Source organism: Gopherus evgoodei, chromosome 4 (assembly GCF_007399415.2).
Source record: "Gopherus evgoodei ecotype Sinaloan lineage chromosome 4, rGopEvg1_v1.p, whole genome shotgun sequence".
Lineage (NCBI taxonomy): Eukaryota > Metazoa > Chordata > Testudines > Testudinidae > Gopherus > Gopherus evgoodei.
Window position 1 is genome coordinate 145,112,327 of NC_044325.1, and position 18,608 is coordinate 145,130,934.

General features: G+C 47.1%; 1 protein-coding gene across 1 annotated transcript in view; it reads right to left on the reverse strand.

The window, feature by feature from the left end:
- The window catches only part of PLXNA2 (plexin A2), a 334,324-nt gene that overhangs the window by 288,318 nt on the left and 27,398 nt on the right, over positions 1-18,608 (reverse strand). Inside the window, 2 exon segments of the mRNA XM_030561685.1 lie at positions 2,533-2,715; positions 5,467-6,741. Coding sequence (XP_030417545.1) covers positions 2,533-2,715; positions 5,467-6,654 — 1,371 coding nt within the window. The 5' untranslated portion in view covers positions 6,655-6,741.

Here is an 18,608-nt window from a genome sequence, read left to right on the forward strand (position 1 = left end):
AAGATCCAGATCTCTCTCTTGACCGTCAGGCTTTGTTTTGCCCACTAGGCCAATGTGTTAGGAGTACAGCAATACTATAAACCCCTACGACCTTTCACAACGCATTTCACGGAAAGCTTTATCACCTGCCCTTATCAGAGAGGGTCAACAGGAACCCTGGAGCTTTGATTGCGATGGGTGCAGCTCAAAGGACATTAGTAGGAAATGCTCTAGACCTGAGGCCTTCCAGCAGAGCATGGTGAACACCTAAAAACATGCTCTGTGATTATCAACACTAACAAAAATTGAATTTGCTTCTGTGCTTGTGCCCCTGTTGCAGTCACTTTCTGGAAATCTTCTGGCAAGCTACTTGGCTGTCAGAAACTTGCACGGAAATAGCAAATTTTTCAACTCACAAAACACACAGGTCATATTCACCCACAGAATCTTTCACATTGAGAATTGGAATCTACAACTTCGTGACATTCATCAAGCCAGGAAGCAGGAACACCTTCATGAGAGCTACATGTGCCACACTGACAGTCTGAATTTTGGGCATTGGATAGTTGGAAGGCACGGCTTATGAACAATCTACTGACCAAGAATCATTGTGAATCAATTCAAGATTATCCCCCACTGCCCAGAGGTCATTCCTGAACAGAAGCATCTGGGTCCACTGAATAAATTATTTGTGCTGATTTACTACTTGCTGAGTTCTACCTCATAGCAACCCTGAGTCAGTTCCTCTCTCAGTTCAGGCCAAACCGCTTCTTCAGAGCTAAACTGACTCAGGCAGCACCTTCCCACAGACATGCCATGTGTCACATAGGAATACAATTTAAAAAACATCCTCTCTCAGACTGGATTCCAACAGACAGTACAAGTAACTGCTGGACTAGTCCTGGGAGCCCTTTGTATTCTTAGAATGAGTCACGCACTCCCCAGTGACCACAGTCATACAGTGGGCTGACTTAGCAATACCTGTTGGACAAGGTGGTAATGTCTTTTATTGGACCATCTTCAGTTGGTGAAAGAGACGAGGTTTTGAGTTCCATAGGGCTGTTTTTCAGATCTGAGAAAAAGATCCTCAGAGTGTCAGAGCTAAATATAAGGTCGAACAGATAGTTCAGCATAAGGAGTGCACAAGTTCTAAGAGACCATTCAAGGTGAAACAGGCAGTTAACACCTCTGCAGTGGTAGGACAAAAGAGGGTTAGTGGGTTATAGATTGTTGTAATGAGCAATAACCCACAATCTTTATTGAGTCCTTGATTTTTAGTATCTAACAAAGTTATGAATTTAAGCTCCCTCAGGCTTGTCTTTCGAAGGTGTTGTGCAGATTTCCATTGAGGATGAGGACTGAGAGGTCACATATGGAGCCATTGGTTTGTGAAAAGTGTTTGCCTGTGGGTGAGATGGTGTTTTTGTCTTTTAGACATTTTCTGTGTGAGTTCATTCAAGAGCGTAGTGATTGTCTCATTCCACCTATTTAATTATTATTGGGGTATTTAGTGCACTGGATGAAGTTCACCACAGATTGTGATAGGCATGTGTAGAACCCATGGATCTTGAAAAATGTGTTGTGGGGGGTATTGATTGTCATAGGAATGGAGATTTATCTGCAGGTTTTGCATCTGTTAGGGCAGGGACTGGTGCAGCTTTGAAGTGGTGGGTTCTGGTCTGTGGAGAGTTTGCTTCTGATGATGAAGTTGGCAAGGTTGAGATGTGGTTTGAAACCCAGAAGAGAGGGTTTGGGAAAGATTTCTTTCAGGATATAGTCAACAAAGAGTATGAATTGTAACTGCTTAATGATACCCTATATGGGTTCCATTGTGGGGTGGCAAGTGATAACTAGGGGTGTACAGTTGAAGGGTTTTTCTTTTTCCTGTAGTGAAGTAGGTAATTTTGGGTGGCCCATTCCAACATAAATTGGTCCAATTACCTCACTTGCCTTGTCTCTTTAATATCCTTGTACCAACACAGATACAACAACACTGCAAACAATATACCTGTGGCACGCATAGAGTACGCAACAGCCAGTGCACTGCTGAGGCCAGTATTACCCATGGTTGAGTGGAATGGATAATAGGAATCAGAGCAAGGTGCCTGACAAGATCTCAGCTGCATTTCACTTTGTATTGCCTTAGAGCGATTTTGAGTCCCAAACCTTGGTGCAATGAGAAGATGTTGCCTTGTCTGACTAATTTACGTCTCTTCAAGGACCTGAAAGAAGATTTTCCACATGCCTTAACCTTTGAATTGCCACTAAGCTCTGTATCATTCCAATGCCTGGCGTCTCTGGGTTCTGAGGGAGACTACATTAAATAGTGCCCATCACCAGTACAGATGCAGGAGAGTTTGCCTCACATACCACTTGCTTCAAGTACCTCCCTAACTCAAAGCCTCGGACTTCATCTCATACTACCTCATAACTGGCAACTGAGAAAGATCTCAGGAGCAGCACAAAGGTGGCAACAGCATGGCAGATCAGTGTTCCTGGGGAAAGGGAGGAGGCACTGAGCCAGGCTCTCTGGAGTCACAGGAGCAACCTTACCTTCTTCAGCTTGCCACTCTTGGTCCCCACGAACACCACGCTGTAGCCGTTGTAGACGTACGAAGAGACTGAGGTCATCCGGTCACGGCTGGTGGTGAAGAGGGTCACCCCCTCCACTGGTGTGGAGCCTCCCAGTGGCTGGTTAATATCCAGCCCGCAAAAGTTGTCATCTATCGGGACTGGCTGGAAAAGACAAGGCATTGGGCAAGGGTGAGCTCGAGGTGAAGGTGAAGTGTTCATTCAAACACTTGGGCTTATGCAGAACTGAATGCACAGTTGTAACCATGGGGTGAGCACACCGAACTTCCCCACACAATAGCTGGGTGTTCACAACAACCCCCTGCTCATGTACAGCTGGTTGATCTCCCTGGGAGCTAGGGTCACAGCCACTCTCCCCAGCACAACCTAATGAACATCTCTCCTTATTTTTGTAATCTAGGCCAAGCAGCTGTGTGGCTGGCATGGTTACAGGCCACGGTGGGTGCACCACATGCTAGCTGCCAGGAAAACCTTCATGGACAGGTCTGAGGAGAATCCCCACAATGTCACTAACAGAAAACCATAGGGAAAATGGTTTCATTAGCTCTCTTGATTCTTTCCCCTCTCAGATTCAAACCCTGTCCCCCATATTCTGTCCTGGTGCATTCATGTCCCAAGCTGATGATGTGTCTCTCTCCTCCATTGATTTTACCTCCCTCTAAAGTGTTTTGGTCGGATTTCTGGAGGTCCTGAACACCTGCAGCTTCCAGTCGAGAAATGGGAGCTGTCAGGTGCTTAGCGTCTCTGAACAAAAAAATCAGACCAGCTGCCTTTTCAGGGGCCTATGTCAGGGGAGGAAGATTGACCAGAGTCTTGCACTGAAGATCATTCAAAACTTCTTCTGCATTAACCAGAGAGGTCACAGCACAGCAGCACAAGCCATTTCTTCCTCCCCATTTCAAATCCCAAGAAGAACTGAGCGTGCAGTTTCCACAGCATGGCTGACCTAGGGATCCAACGACGAGGAAAGAAAACTGACCCAGCCTCACTCACACGGCCATGCAGGGAACATGTCCCTAATCCACCTCGCAGGCCCAAGGATGTGCTCCAGCAGCCTTGCTCACACTGCACTGGTCTGTCAAATCCATTCATAAAAGGAAGCCACAGTTCTCTCCTCCTCCCATCCCACTTCCCGAAATGACCCAGTGTCACGCAGATGAGTCAGCAGAGATTCACATGGCTGAGGCCAGCGAGTGCCTTACACTGACCATGAGCCTGCAGTGGGTGGGCTGGGCTCAGAAACACCAGCCACAGGAAGTGCAGGTGTCTGCTCTCTACCTCTGCCCTCTGAGCATAGAAAGGAAGCTGCCATTTCCTCCTCTCAGCTACTCATTTCTTTAGGGAAGCAGCCACCTCCCTCCTGTGCAAACAGCCCGACTTCATGACAGATTTAACACTCCGGATCTCCTTGTTACATTCCCCGAGTGAATATGATGCTGGTGCAAGGTGCCAGCCAGACTGGCTGTTCTTAAGAGGGACAGTGTATTTATTAACCAGCTCTCCCTCAATATGGAATGGATCTTGGCAATGCAGTTTCCATACTCCTGGCCAACCCCATCCTTTGAATGCCCCAATCTGATCTAAAGGGGTGTTTAGTACCTATGTTCTCCTTTCGATACAGCATGGTCTAGCACACTGTTCTCAATCTTTTTTTATTTGAAGACCCCTACAAAATTTTGAATGGAGATTTCTCCTTTGGAAATCTTAGACATAATCTGTGGACGTCCAGGGGCCCACAGACCAGAGGTTGAAAACCACTGTTCTATGGTAATGACAACTTTTTGTGGTCCCCTAGACATAGTTTTCAGATCCCCAGGTTGAAAACCACAGGTCTAGCAGATAGAGAACTGCACTGGAGAGTCAAGAACCCTAGCCTTTATTCCCAGCTCTGCCACTGACTTGCTGTGTCCCCTCACTCTGCCTCAGTTTCCCCTCTGTAAAATGGGGATAAGGATGCTTATAAAACACTGAGACCAATGAAATGAAAGACTCTGTATTATAGCTAAGTATTGCTAATTGATCACTTTTCTGAGACTGCCTAATACAGAATTAATGCTAATTAGTGCAGCTTGTGATGTGGACATCTACCAACTAGGATTGGACAGCAATTCACCAACTCATTTCCCAGAGGAGCCACTGAATAGTTAGCAAATGCCTTTGAGTCACTATTGGCTGCATTAATTTCAGCAGGCTAGTCTGAAAAGCTCACTGCCTCGTGGCCATCCTCTGCACTAGCCACTCACCTGTCACCCCAAAATTCCCTCTCTGGCCTCAATTAGGTCACATTTTTTCTTGGTACCAGAGACTTGAAAGCCAAACTGAATATGTTATGGTGAAAGGAGTTTCCAAGGATTGAGATGGCTCAAAAGGAATCTGTATGGTATGTAAATCAAGATCTGAACTATCAAAGAAAAAGCACAGACTGTGCAACTTCCATTTGCATTCACCTGGTTAGTTTTGTTTGCACTAGACTCTCCTGCTGCAGGCTGGGAGAGAGAGGCTTTGGGTTAGTCTGATTTTGGAATCAGAATGGGCAGCTGGAAATAGCAGATTCACAGCTTGTTAGAGGCACTTTTTAATCTGTCTACCTAGCTACTTCTGTGGCCCTTAGCATCCTAATCATCTCATAACATTAAAGATTTAATTCTCATAATCTGAAGTAAGGAGGATTATTATCCCTGTTTGGTATTTGGGGAAACTGAGGAATAGAAAGATCAAGCAAACTTCCCTAAGCTTACTCAGGGCATCTGTGGCAGGGCCAGGAATTGAATTCAGGTTTCCCAAATTCCAGTCCAACGTCTCTACCCCAAGACCATTCTTCCCTACAAAAATGGTGTTAGGAGTGAGATAGATTTCTCCAGAGCAATAGTGGCAATGTACTGCAATCATCCTTACTGCTTTGGTGCACTGGACATCCTTCCCCAGCAGCCAATTGAGCTCCAAGTTGCCTTCCCCCTGGTAACAGGATTGCAGGCGCTCCTTGATCTGGGTGTTGATAGTGCGGATGGGGAAAACGCAAAGAGCCGAGTCATCAGGAGGCTGGTGATACTGCTTCTGCCCCTTGGAGAAGATGGCAAAAAGAATGTCATCCTGGGCTGTGATGTTGAGGGCGTTGGCCAGCACGTCCCCTGGCTTGGAGAGATAAGCCGCTTGCAGGAGGCGGTACTCCATATCCCCCTTGATGCAGCCAAAGGGCAGCGAGACGTAGGAGTGGAATTTGGGGTCATTCTTACAGAGGCGGACAATGCGGGATGTGTAGAAGAGGTCGTTGGCCGAGTTGATGGAAACTCCCTCGGGGGTCTCCGGTTGCACCGTCAGGAAGTAGACAAAATTGCTGCTGGCAAACCCGTAGATATAGAAGATGTCAAAGTGTGAGACCAGGGCCAGTGTGTCTGACGGGATCTTAATGAGCGATGAGACAAAGTCGCTGTGAAGCTCGTAATCCAGCATGGCTGATGACTCCGGGTCCCGTGGCAGCTTGCGGCTAGAGAGGGTGGGGAAGTAATCCTGCTTGCCGTCCACTGCCGTGCCGATGAAGAGCTTGCCATCCTCACCTTCGGAGCGCACGATCACCCCATACATGGTGCCTGTCTTGTTGACACTAGAGAGGTAGTGCTCCTTCTTGTGGGACGGCTCCACCAGGATAAAGAGGTCGTCCAGCCGCAGCAGCTTGCAGACACCCTGGTAGAGGCTCCCACAGGCCAGCAGCCGGTTCTCTGAGTAGTCAATGATCAGCAGCTTGTTAACGTTGTTGGTGAGGGTGAGGATCTCACTGCAAGGCTGAACAATGAGGGGTGGGTAGCAGGACTTGTTGTCCTCCTCCGGGCCTGTCTTGTGAGCCACCAGGATGGTCAAGTTGCCTGAGAGCTTGTAAACCCGGTTGATGGCTCCAATGTAGACTGCCCCAGTGCCCTGGTGGACGGTCAGGTGGTTGAAAGTCCAGTCACGGTTCTCTGAGTGGAAGGTGTTGAACAGGGCAGTACTGGCTGCGTTCCGGGAAAGTGAGACCAAAAAGAGAAAAACCACAGCTGCTGACCAGCCATCGGAGTCCAGCATCCGAGGCCAGTTCTTCCTCTGATCCATCCTGGGGCGGGGAGAAGAGAAAGGGGAGGGTGAATTTCCAAGCTCCCTGTATGTGTCCCTTGTCCTGGCGAAGTTCTTCACATGGTTCTGGAGAGGGGGGAGAAAAATACACACAAAGCAAAGGATTAAATCCAGAGAGTGCCCTGTAGATACAATTCAAGAGAGACCTTTTAGTTATACAGTCCTTGAAATGAAGCAAGGACATCTCTAAGCCCAGTAAGCATTAAGCAGGGTTCCTAACTTATTGGAAAACCGGTCAGGCTCCATGTTTTGCAACTCAATTCTGCCGCTGTGCATTAATTTGTTATGTGGTTAAACTGTTTATAATGTGCTCGGGGCCGTGCATTCACCGAGTACAGGAGGAGATAATCAACCTCAGCCTGGGACAAAGATTCCACAGTTCATGCACCCAACGATCAATCTAAATCTTGGCTGAAGGCACTTTTCCTACCAGGTGTATGACTGTAGGTGAGGAGTAGGAATTGTTTTTTGCTTATAAATCCTGTATAATTGTAATTAATGATGAAAGTTAAAGTTTCATGCAGACAAGTACAACCTGCATTTATACAACAAAGCTTTCCATGCTTATAACAGTGCTTCCTCTCTGCCTCTCACCACTGCAGAAGTCTAAGTACACTGCTGCCTTTGAGCCTGAAGGATCCCAAAGCAGCCTTTCCAAGGATAACTTCACCCACCACTGAAACGCAGCCACCTGCTTCTGGGATGGAGGGATATCGTAGCTGAGTGAACAAATATTGACACAGGAGATTTGCACAAACTCCCTACACTTATGAAATTAATCCTGGGATCTTTAAAGCCTATGCAGAGTAGACAGGACTTTGGGGTGCAAGGTCTTGTCCAAAACAACCACTACATAGTAAACTGCATGTGTATCTTGGGCACTATGGGTGGAGGTCATAAATACAGAATCCCATGGAACAACAAAGGTCTTCTTTCATCTATATGGACACATAACTGAAGGTCTGCCTCCAATCAAAGAGCTCTGGCCAAAATCTGTTTGGGTGAGACGTGAAAGAAAGCAAGGGACCTTACATGGAAGATTCCTATTTGGAGAAAGCAGTTTATAATCTCTAAAATTTCCCTTCCCGTTACCAATACCATTAAAAGTGTTGCAGTCATCAGCTCAGTGCAAAAAATTCCCATGGCCTCAGGGAAAAGAGTTGGCTGGAAAGAGTATTCACATGAGAGTGGGATCAAGGGAAGAGGCAAGTGACAGGAGAGCCCTACATTTCCAGGGCACTTTCTGGGAAGCAGCAACAAAACGTTGAGGCTTCCACGCTTGATTTTCTGTTTCTTTATAAAATGCAAGTGGCAAGAGATGATGCAAGAATCCTTCCCATTCCCAGTGCAGTTACTCTACCTTGTGATTCATGGGCAAAACCCAGGTGACAAGGCAGAGGAGACAGATCACAGCAAGATCCCATGTATTTGGATGGTCACCTGCAGCTATCCAAGAATCTAGTCCTGCAGAGCTACTAACCGTGCATGTAGAACATCAGACTGAGTTGCTGAGGTTACTTGAAAGTCCACAAAAGCACCCACGCTCCAAGATCAGCCCTGCCCTAAAGCAGGCACTTGAGAAACTCCAGTCCAAACAGGACCTGTGATCAACGGGACCTGTGAAACCAACTCAGTGAGGCAGAGGAAGCAGAGTCGGGGAAGGAGGTGACACTTTGCAAGGTGGTATCTGTCCACCTACCCTGAAGCTGCCTCATCACTGCAGTATTCAGGCAGAGGCATTGGTGTTTCACCCTGCCCCACTGGCTGAGGGGTAAACTGAAGGAGGGGTAGAGGGAGGAAGGGAGAGAGATTCCAGCGGGATGGGGAAAGGTGAACTCAGGACTCCATCCTGGGGCAACTAGATGGGGAAGTTCTAAAGCAGAGAGGACACCATGATCTCCATCCTTCCTCCAAAACCAGCCAATCAAAGCTGTTAGAAAGTGAGAGTTCCCCAATCCACCTGTATCTGAGCAAGGAAAGTGCATGGAGAACCCTTCCTTGCATCAGTGGGATTGGTCACCATCTGCACAGAGGAAGGAGCACATGCCTCTTTGCCAAAGCTTGCTATCACTGCTGGGATAGGCAGGGGCCATGAGCACAGAACCTGGGCTGGCACAAGCAAATATCCACTTGCTGCTAAAAGGGGCATGACAATCTAGGATCTCAGCCATTTTCATCCCCCATCACTCCTGCTTTCTAGAGATGGCATGAACTGCCTCTTCTCATCCTTCTGAATTTGGCCCACTCTCCTTCCTTCTACCGTGAGAAATTCACTCAAAATGGGAAACTGAAAACTTTCCCCAGCCCACTTGCGCACCTCTTGTTAAGTTTTGCAGCCCACTGTGAAGAAAAATTTTGTAATCCCCATTTTACCAGCAGGGAACCTAAAGCACAGAAGAGTTAAGGGATTTGACAAAGGCCACACAGTCAGACTGTGGCAGAGCCAGGAACAGAACCTAGCAATCCTAGCTCCTCTCTGTACCTAGATGATTGCTTGGAATTCTCCCAGCAGCAAAGTGCTTAGCTGCACTGAGCTTTTCTCCTCCTTCTCCCCTTGCACTCCCCTAGGGCTGAGACTCAACCTGACTGAGGTCAGTCTCTGGCTCTTTAGTGTCAGCAGGGCAGTGCCTGATTCACTCTGACGGACAGGATCTGAGACGAACCATGCAACTCCCCCCACACTGACTTTCCTCCCTTTGAGTCCTTTTGATCTGAATGCTGGTCATCAGCTGCTCAGCATCTGCCTGAAAAAGCACTGGTTGGGAGAGAGCATTCAGGACTTCCACCTATCCTCTGCTTTCAAAAGCTCTCATTGGCCGTGGAGAAGGGAAAGAGGTTTCTACTGTGCAGCTACTGCTGTCATAAGAGTAGCTGTGAGAAGGGAACAGTGGTGGGGTTGCTGCTGCCGGAACAGGGTGTGTTTGGCTGCATGTATAACTGAAGGATGAATCAACAGCAGCATGCCACATGGCGTGCCCTAGTGACACACTAGCCTCACCAGATTCAGGATGTGGATTGGATTCTTGATGAGCTCCCCCTGGAAATTCAGAAGTTTATCTTAATTTTCCAAACTACTTGAGCCTGCTAAGCAGGGCAGTTCATGCAAGGCGTCCAGGATTCTTGATCATGCCCAAAGTGCTATGGCAACAGCCTGTCTTGGCACCTCATCACTTCTGGCTCATTAGTGCTAATTAACTGTATTATGATAGAGCCTAGAAACCCTAGTCCAGGCTCTATACCCCACCAGTGAAGGCACTGGACAGACGTAAGAAAGGGTATGTTTGCACTGCAACTGGAAGTGGCACTTACAGCTTGTGTGGACGTACCCGAGTTAGCATGGGTTACAACAGCAGTGAAGCCCAGCCCGTCCAACTCCACTGAGACGCTAGGCTCTTTGACAGCTAGCCTGTGCCAAAGTGCTTGGTGCTGTAGCTTCACTGCTACTGATGCTGGAGCAAGCCAGAGCAAAGCTAATGTGGGAACGACCGCATGTGCAGCAGACAGAGCCACCGACAACTCTGCCTAGAGAGTTTACAGTTTGAGTGTCCGACAGGAAGCAACAGATAAATGGGGGTGCGGGTTGGTAGACTGAGGCAGCAATAGAGTGAGTACAGCTGTACAGAAAAGCAGAAGCTCCCTAACCAGCACTAGACAGAAGTGATCCCAGCAGAGGAGGTTCTAAGAGGGACTGAGAAGGGGATAAGGTGTCAGACCCTAACCGCTAGGGCATTACAGCAAGAAGGGGCAACTCGAGAGCCCTCGCTCCTTCCCTTTGTGCAGTGGTGTGGCTACAACATTGCCCAAAATAACTAGAAGTCCCATTTTCAAGCTGCCTTTTGAGTTGGGCGGGGCAGGTTGATTCCCAGCTCCCAGAGACCTACCCATACTAGCTCTGCTCAAATTAGTGTGCGAAACATAGAGTGTAGCTGTGGTGGCAAGAGAAAAGGCTAGCTGCCCCAAATATGTGCCTTGGGCCTAGAGTGGGTACACCTATGGGGCAGCTAGCCCCTCCCAGTGGTCATGCTGCCAGGGCTACACTCTATTTTCAGCACTTTAGCTAGATCAAAGCTAGTGAAAGTATGTTTCCTTGAACTGGGAATCACTCCCCGCCCACCCCCCAGTGTAGACATGCCCAGAGTCACTTGGGAACCTCAGAGTATGTCTACTTGCAAAAACAAAAACCCCCACCCCCCTGCGGCAGCAAGTCTCAGAGCCAGGGTCAAAGGAGCTGGGCTTGCAGGGCTGTTGCTACAGGGCTAAAAAATAGCAGTGTAAACATCCTCACTCCAGCTCTGAAACCCAGTAAGTGGGAAGGGGTGTCCTCAGATCTGGGCTCATGCCCAACCAGGAACATCTACACACAGTTGACTCAGGGTCAGACTCGCTGCTGCAGGGGTTTTGTTTTTGCAGCGTACATGTTCCCTGAGTGTCATAGACAGTGAGTGAGGAGGGCTCCGAAGTCCATCTGTCACTCCAGCAGAAGGAATGGAGGCTGGCTGTACAGACCATGTGCGCTTGCCTCCCAAAAAGGGGGGTAGACTGCAGCCTAATCTCCCCTCGCCCTCATTTAGGCTGTTGAAGGGCAGCCCTAACTCCTCATCTGTCTCCGCTCCTTCAGCAGCAGCTGATTTCTGAGGAGAACAAATGCAATCTTGAGCTGCAGAGATCATTCCACACCTCATCAACACTATCACCCTCCAGACACTTGCCAACAAGACCATTTCAAAGCTGATGGGGTCTAGTCTGGGCCCGGGGGACAACAGTGGGGTGGGGCTGGAGTCATTCTGACATCCCTTCCCCCATTTCCCTAACACAAACACTCAGTCAGCTGTCAAGTGGAATTAGGAACCGTAAGGCTGGGATTTCCTTAGGAAACAGGCAGCTTGCCTTGGGAAAGCGCTGTGTGCGTGATGCAGGCTTACATCGGAGGGCGTTTCGTCCACCCTTCTGGGACACACAGAGAAACGGAGGGATTTTTTTTTAAAAGCCTTTCTATTCCCCCCTCCCCCTCTTAAATTATTTTCTCTGCTCTATGCTGACCATTCACCCTCTTCCTCAGCCACAGGAGCCCAAGGGTGGGACACAGAGCCTTAAAAATGAGACCAGAGGAGTCCTTATACTTCTATAGTGCCTTTTGTGCCTACAAGTCTAAAAGTTCTACACACATGCCACACCTCCTTATTCATGCTGAGGTAGCTCGTAGAGGCTCCACTGCAAGTCCCTCCTGCAAAGAGCTTGCAATCGAAATAGACATGTCCCAGGGTAGCAAAAAGGAAGCATAATTTCTATTTTACAGATGGTGATGTGAGGCATAAAGAGGGAGCTTTTCAAAAGCACCAACTACCACTGACTTTGATTGCCTTTTGCAAATCTTCCCCAGAGAGATTATGTGGCTTGTCCACGGTCACACAGGGAGCCTGGGGCAGTCAGGAATTAAAGACAGATCTCCTGAGTCTTATCCCAGTGCCTTAGTCACAAGGCTACCCTTCTACCTGGGAACAGAAGAAAATAGGACTGGCATATAAGATGGGAGGGAAATTCTGGCCAATGATACCAGGGAAAAAAAGTCTCCTTTCATGAAAAAAAACATATGTTCTTTAAATAATCATACAGAATATAGTTTTTAAGCTCTTCTCCAAAAGGCAAATACTTATCTGATGGTGGGACAAAGGCATAGATTAGCTACTGGGTTTTTCATCATCAGCGTCACCTTGCCATGCTCAGAGCAAGTCTAACTGGCATGGTGCTTAGGACTCTGGCTGCTGAGGCTTACAGCACCTGTCCTGCTGGTGGTGGCATTGGTAGAGCTGAACAGCTGGAAATTTTAACCCCATAAATTCTAGTGCAGACAAGGCTGTACAGCAAACTGCGTGGAAATCAATGTAGCTTCCACACGGAAGCATGAAGAGCTGAGTCAGCTGCGCTGGGACCCGATTGCACCTGTTGTGCCAGGGAGTCCAAGTATTTCAAACCTGATGTTTTAAGCCACCTCTCAGGCTAAAAGGACCAGCAGAATGGGCCAAATGCACAATGCAGGAGTTACTGCTTTAATACAATCATAATCTTCCACAAAAGCCTCAGTGTCATCACCCCATATTTCTGATGCAAATTGTTTCACAAGAGCAACAGACAGGAACACCATGTTTGTGATGGCTGGAGGTAATTTGGGGTGTAAAAGAAGAGGTGTCTGAGAGCTGTAATCTTTCAGGTACCGTCCAGATCCACCAGGGAATAAACAACTGATCTAGATGGCAGAGGAGGAAGGTCTATTGGGTAGAGCACTGCACTGGGACTCAGGAGACCTGTGTTCACACTCCAGCTCTGCCAAAGACTCCGTGGGTGACTCTGGGTAAACCACTTATTCTGTGCTTCAGTTCCCAATCGGAAAACCAGAGGTGATACTTCCTCACTGCACAGAAGTGTTATGAGGATAACATCTGGTAATAATTAAGAGATGCTCTCAGATCCTATGGGAATGAGGGCCACATAAGGATCTAGAAGGCAGATTTCAAGAGGAAGATCTAACCGTATTAGCAAATTACCCACCAGGAGACATCTTGGGAAGGAATCACATCTATACTTGACTGCTGGAAGAACCAGCTCCCCATTATTCCTTTACACATTGCTTTGGTGTCTTGGTGCAGGTCCCTTTCCCAAAACAAAACAGCCTGCGGGATCCAGCAAAATGACTCTGAAATGAGCACTGTAATTCAGTGCACATAACCCAGGTACTAACTGGCAATGAAGTGATGCTGGAAATGAAGTGCCAACCAATGCTAATGGGTAAGGACAGTGACACACACAGCTGTGTTGAATGGGTCTGCTTGGCAAGCAAGGTCTACATTCCAAAGTGGGTTTCACCCTCTTTTCGAACATCCCTGTTAATTTACCAGGCTAAGATTCTGGCTGTACCATCCATTGTCTAAACACCTCCCATTCAGCAGTGCAGGCTTGAGCCATTTGGAGCAGCCCAGGACTTACTGGGGGATAGATCAGAGTGCTCACGGGGAAGAAAAGGCCGAAATAGGGGCACACTGAGATCCAGCACACAGGCACATCACCAAGGTAGCAAGAGGGAGCCCTAGGACACTAGTAGCAAAGCCTAAAGTGCACTTTGCAATGGTTGGGAATAACTCTTCTAAGGGCTCCAGCACAGAATGTTTTGCATTTCACCAAGGCCTTTATTCGGCCTTTGCAAAGTTGGACAAGTGTCCTTATCCCATTTTACAGAGGAAGAAAAAGGTACAGAGAAAAACTTGCCCAGAGTTGCACAAATCAATGATAGAAAAGAGGATAAAAGCCTGGTGTCCTACCTCTTTAGTTTGCTCCTTTATACACTAGACCAATGCTCAGGATCGGCGCCAGTGTTTTTGGCGCCCTAGGCGCACGGTCATTTCCCTTCCCCGAGCGCTGCTCTGGAGGACCTGCCACAGGTGTTCCTGCGGAGGGTCTGCTGGTCCCGTGGCTCCAGTGGAGCTGAAGCAGGCGTGCCTACGGGAGGTCCACCGGAGCCGCAGGACCAGCGGACCCTCTGCAGGAACGCCTGCGGCAGGTCAATCGGAGCCGCCTGCTGCCCCCCCGGTAAAATACCGCCCCCAATAATCCTGGCACCCTAGGCGATTGCCTAGGTCACCTAAATGGAAGCGCCGGCCCTGCCAATGCTGCTTCCAAACCAGAGCTGGGATTTGGAAAGAGGAAACATTTTCAAGCTGTCTAAATGGTGTATGTGAATGTCTAACTGGCTAATTCAAAGCACATCTTAGGAGATGTGATACTGCCCATTACTGTAGCAATCTAGGTGGCTAGGAATGGAATAGCAGCTCAGTTTGGAGAAATGGCCCAAAGTGCATAATTCTCCATCCCTTACAAATCTGAGGACAGGACGACGGCAGCAGCCAATCTTATCACACTATCCCAGTGCAAGATGTTCTTGTCTCCAGCTTAGCATTTCAGGCTTTGGTTTATTGAATCACCCTCAGGAGAAAGAGTGCATTTCACAGTCTGTGGTAAAACTGCCTGTTCCGTTAGTCAGCAGTGCTAAGTCTTTGCTACTTTGGGTGTTTGGCATCAGTGTCAAACAAATGCAGTTAAAACAGTGCAGTTCCCCTAGTACAGGCGCTCTGTATTGGTGTGAATTGTAATTTGCACTAAGGCAGCATGGGGTGAGGTGTAGTCATGTAAACCACCATTTAACAGCGCAGGGCGTCTACACCAAGGCTTTGCACTGGTACAGTTACACTGATGCAAGAGAAACCATCATTAGGCAAGGCCTTAGAAACCACGGACTGAATTCCTCTGTCTCTCATATGTGGTTTCCCCCACTTCAGAGTAAGAGACCTTGCACTACTATTGCCTGTGCTATGAATAAAGACAGGACTTTACTCTCCAAAGCTCCCCAATTCAACACCTCTCACTCGCAGGCAAATGGAGATTTGATTGACTCTGATATTGTTTTCGGTATTTAAATTGCTGACGCTCCCAAAAACGTACCACTCACAAGCGTCACCGAACGGACAGCTTCTCTTTCAGCTTGCTAACCTTTGGAAGAGAGACAGGTGTTTTTGAAAGGTAAATAAGCCACTCAATCCCTGAACAGCCATCTCTAATCTCATTGTTAGTGATAAAACAGGGCAGAGGTAGCTGAACTAGAAGCCTGTAATTGCCCTAAGTGATACTTCCCTGAAATGCTCACTTCGTATTTGTGGTCTCTTAATTTTTACCTCTGGTTGTGGCGATCTGAGGTCTCTCTCCAACTGAAACTGTGGCTCACGATATTGTAAGGAAGGCTCTGGCAGAAGAGGAGTCACTGCATTGAACTTGAATGTGAGAGTGGAAACAGAACAGAGCCAGCAGCCAGAGTTGCCAGCTAACCTTTCAGATCAGCCTCACTCGCACATTTCCTCTCATTAAATTTTCCAAGCAAATGTTTTTTAAAAACTCTCCCTTTTCTGGCTAGGGAACATTTCAAAAGGGCAGAATCAAGCGGCTCCCGAGTCTCTGCTCTGAGGAAGGCTCTCCACGCTGCTAACTGCTCTTCAGGCACACAAGAGTTGCCGATAACCTGCAGTAAACACTGATGACCTGATCGCAAGCACCACACTTTCCGGGCAGCTTTCTTCTTGGATAAAATGACAGCGTAGCCTGAAAAGAGACACCGAGCAGCCTGCATGTGAAATTAGCAACAGAGTTGCAGGCTAGGAATGTCCTGCCTTGTTGTTTTAGGCGGAAGGAAATACCAGGAAACTGGACACAGGGGAGGAACAAAGGAAAACATTTACACAGATTCTGGATGTGCAGGTACAAGGATCCCACTGAGCAACAGCCAGGGCAGGTTGCTGAATAACTCCAGTTTGCTCAGTTTAACGTGTAAGAAAGAATCGCCCCCCTGTCCCATATGTACCCCCTATGTACCAAGTGAACCACTGAATTGTGGCATCTCAGAACCCAATATCCCCTAGCCAGAACAGAGTTACTAGCTAGGACAGTGCATGTCAGAAGGGAACTCTGGTCATTGCTGTATAGAGAAGATTTCTCATAAATGATGGTCTCAAAGGCCAAATTAGATCTCTCTCCCCCCCCCCACACTAAACACAGCTCAATCAACCCTCCCAACCCCCACTAAACACAGCTCAATCAAAAAACACTTCTCTCTACCCCATACAAAGGCAAAGAGGTTTTCCATGGCAGAGAACAGAAACTGATGGAAATTTAGAAAGCAAAGGAAGAATTTCACTGGATTGAAACAGGCCATAAGAAATTCTTGCTTAAGCAAACTCCATTACCTCCTTCCCCCTTACTAGCCACAGGTGCTCTTGTGAACCTCACTCTCCCAGAAGGAGCGCAGAGGAGGATAAACATTTATCTAGGGAACAAATGCATATTAAATCAATATTGTTTAAGTAACCAAGGAACCAGGGCTACGATTGTCCAAGGAGGGAGTTTGGCAGCTAAATTCCATTGATGTGCAATGGGAGTTGTGTGCCTAAGTCCCCGAGGCCTTGTCTACACTAGGAAATTAGATTGGTCCAACTACATCACTCAGGCATTTGAAAAATCCACATCTGAGTGATGCAGTTAAACCAATCTAATCCCTGGTGTGGACAGTGCTAGATTAACAGGAGAATTCTCCTGCCAACCCAGTTACTGTCTCTCAGGGAAGTGGAGTACGGTGCTGTGTTTGTTTTCAGTATAGACAAGCCTATGAAAAAAAGGGTATGTGAGAGCTCACACGTGGTAAAATCCTAGCAAAAAGAGAAGGCAGTTGGTTATTTTCATATGTGCCAGGAGGTTGCGGTGAAGAGTAGGAGTAAGCCTAGGATTTCCTTTTATCTCCTAACTCATACTCAAACTACAAACTGTCTTGTTTTCACTAGGAGTTACCTCAAATTAACACACTTTTTCCCCTAGTGAGATGCACCCTCAGGCTACTTTGGAAACCCTGCTCAAGGTGTCTAAAACCTGACAGCCACCAATCAGAGAGGGAAGGGGACCACATTCTCCCAATCATCACTTTATTGTCAACGTATGAGAGCTGGTGAGAAATTTTGATGAAATGTTTGTCAAAAAAGAAAAAGCCTTTTTGTCAAAGCTCAAGTGTTTTCCAAAAACACATTGATTTTGATGAAAAAGGATGTAGAGAGAGAGAGAAAGAGTGTGGATGAAAATCTAGCCTTTTTGATCAGAAAATGCACTATGCAGAACAAGACTGGAAAATAACAGTTCCATGATGCACTATGTTTCACGGTTTAGAAATGTATTTTTGTTCCTTGTTGCAAGGAAAGCAATTCTGTTTCATAGAACCCTTTGACAAGTTTGGTTTGCATTACAATCAGGAACGAAAACAAATGTCAACGTTTTTTGTAAACCAGAATTTTCGTGGCCTGGCCAAGTCTATGCTGTGCCTTATTTTGCAAAGTGCCTTTCACAACAACTACATTCTGAATGGGTTTTGCAAAGCTACCATGAATATTAACCCAGAAAGAGAAATATTAAAGAGAAGGAGGTGCACTTTCAGGGGAGATTTAAAGAGCACCGGTGTACAAGGAGGTTATCCCTGAGGCCTGACATCACAGAAAGTGGATCTGGCACCAGAGATGATGAGATTGTGAGAGGGCACAGACAGGGGGCCTGTGTGGCGTGCAGTAGAGATAAGACGGGCTTTGTGGCACATAGAGCTTCAAAACCCAAGGAGGGCAATTTTCAGTTCAATCGGGAGCCAGTGGAGAGGTCTGAGGCCAGCTATTCAAAGCTGGAAGAGTTAAACACTGAGTTAGATGCTCCTATGGGGAAAACCGGCGTGCTTGGGAGAGTGTAACTCAGATCCTTAATACTATTTGATGTCTTTTTTGTTTCTGTGAGCAGGGTATAATTTAATCTAAAATGTGACCTTAAAAGCAATCTGGGATCCACTTGGCAATAAAAGGTGAAAGGGAGAGTAAATTCAGGAACACAATATAAACCCAGGCAGCTGAAAGGCCTCACTTAGACTGAAAGGAGTTATCTGGTATTTAAATAATTATTAGATTGGAGGCATAATCATGGGTCTGAGCCGATTTTTTTTTCCCCACTGTCATCCTAATGGAGACTATAATATTATTATTCAAATGCCCATGGTTCTCATTGAGGGGGGAAGGAAAAAAAAGGCTCATTTAATCTCCATGTGACAGGGCTGCAGGAGGCACGATTAGTCATTTTTCTTATTTTAGCTGTCACTCACTCTCAGACGCTGCAGCTTGTCATTAGTGTTATTTTATGCACGCAATAAAAAAGGGAAAATTAAAACAGAAATAAAGGAGAATTTTCTGCAGAAAGTGCCAGGACCAAAGGAACAATTTAGATGTCGCCAGTGCAGCAGCTGCATTCACTTCATTAAGACAGAATCTTTTTAAAAAGGGTACAGTTAGCCATATAGGGTTAATGTATGCATGAATCCC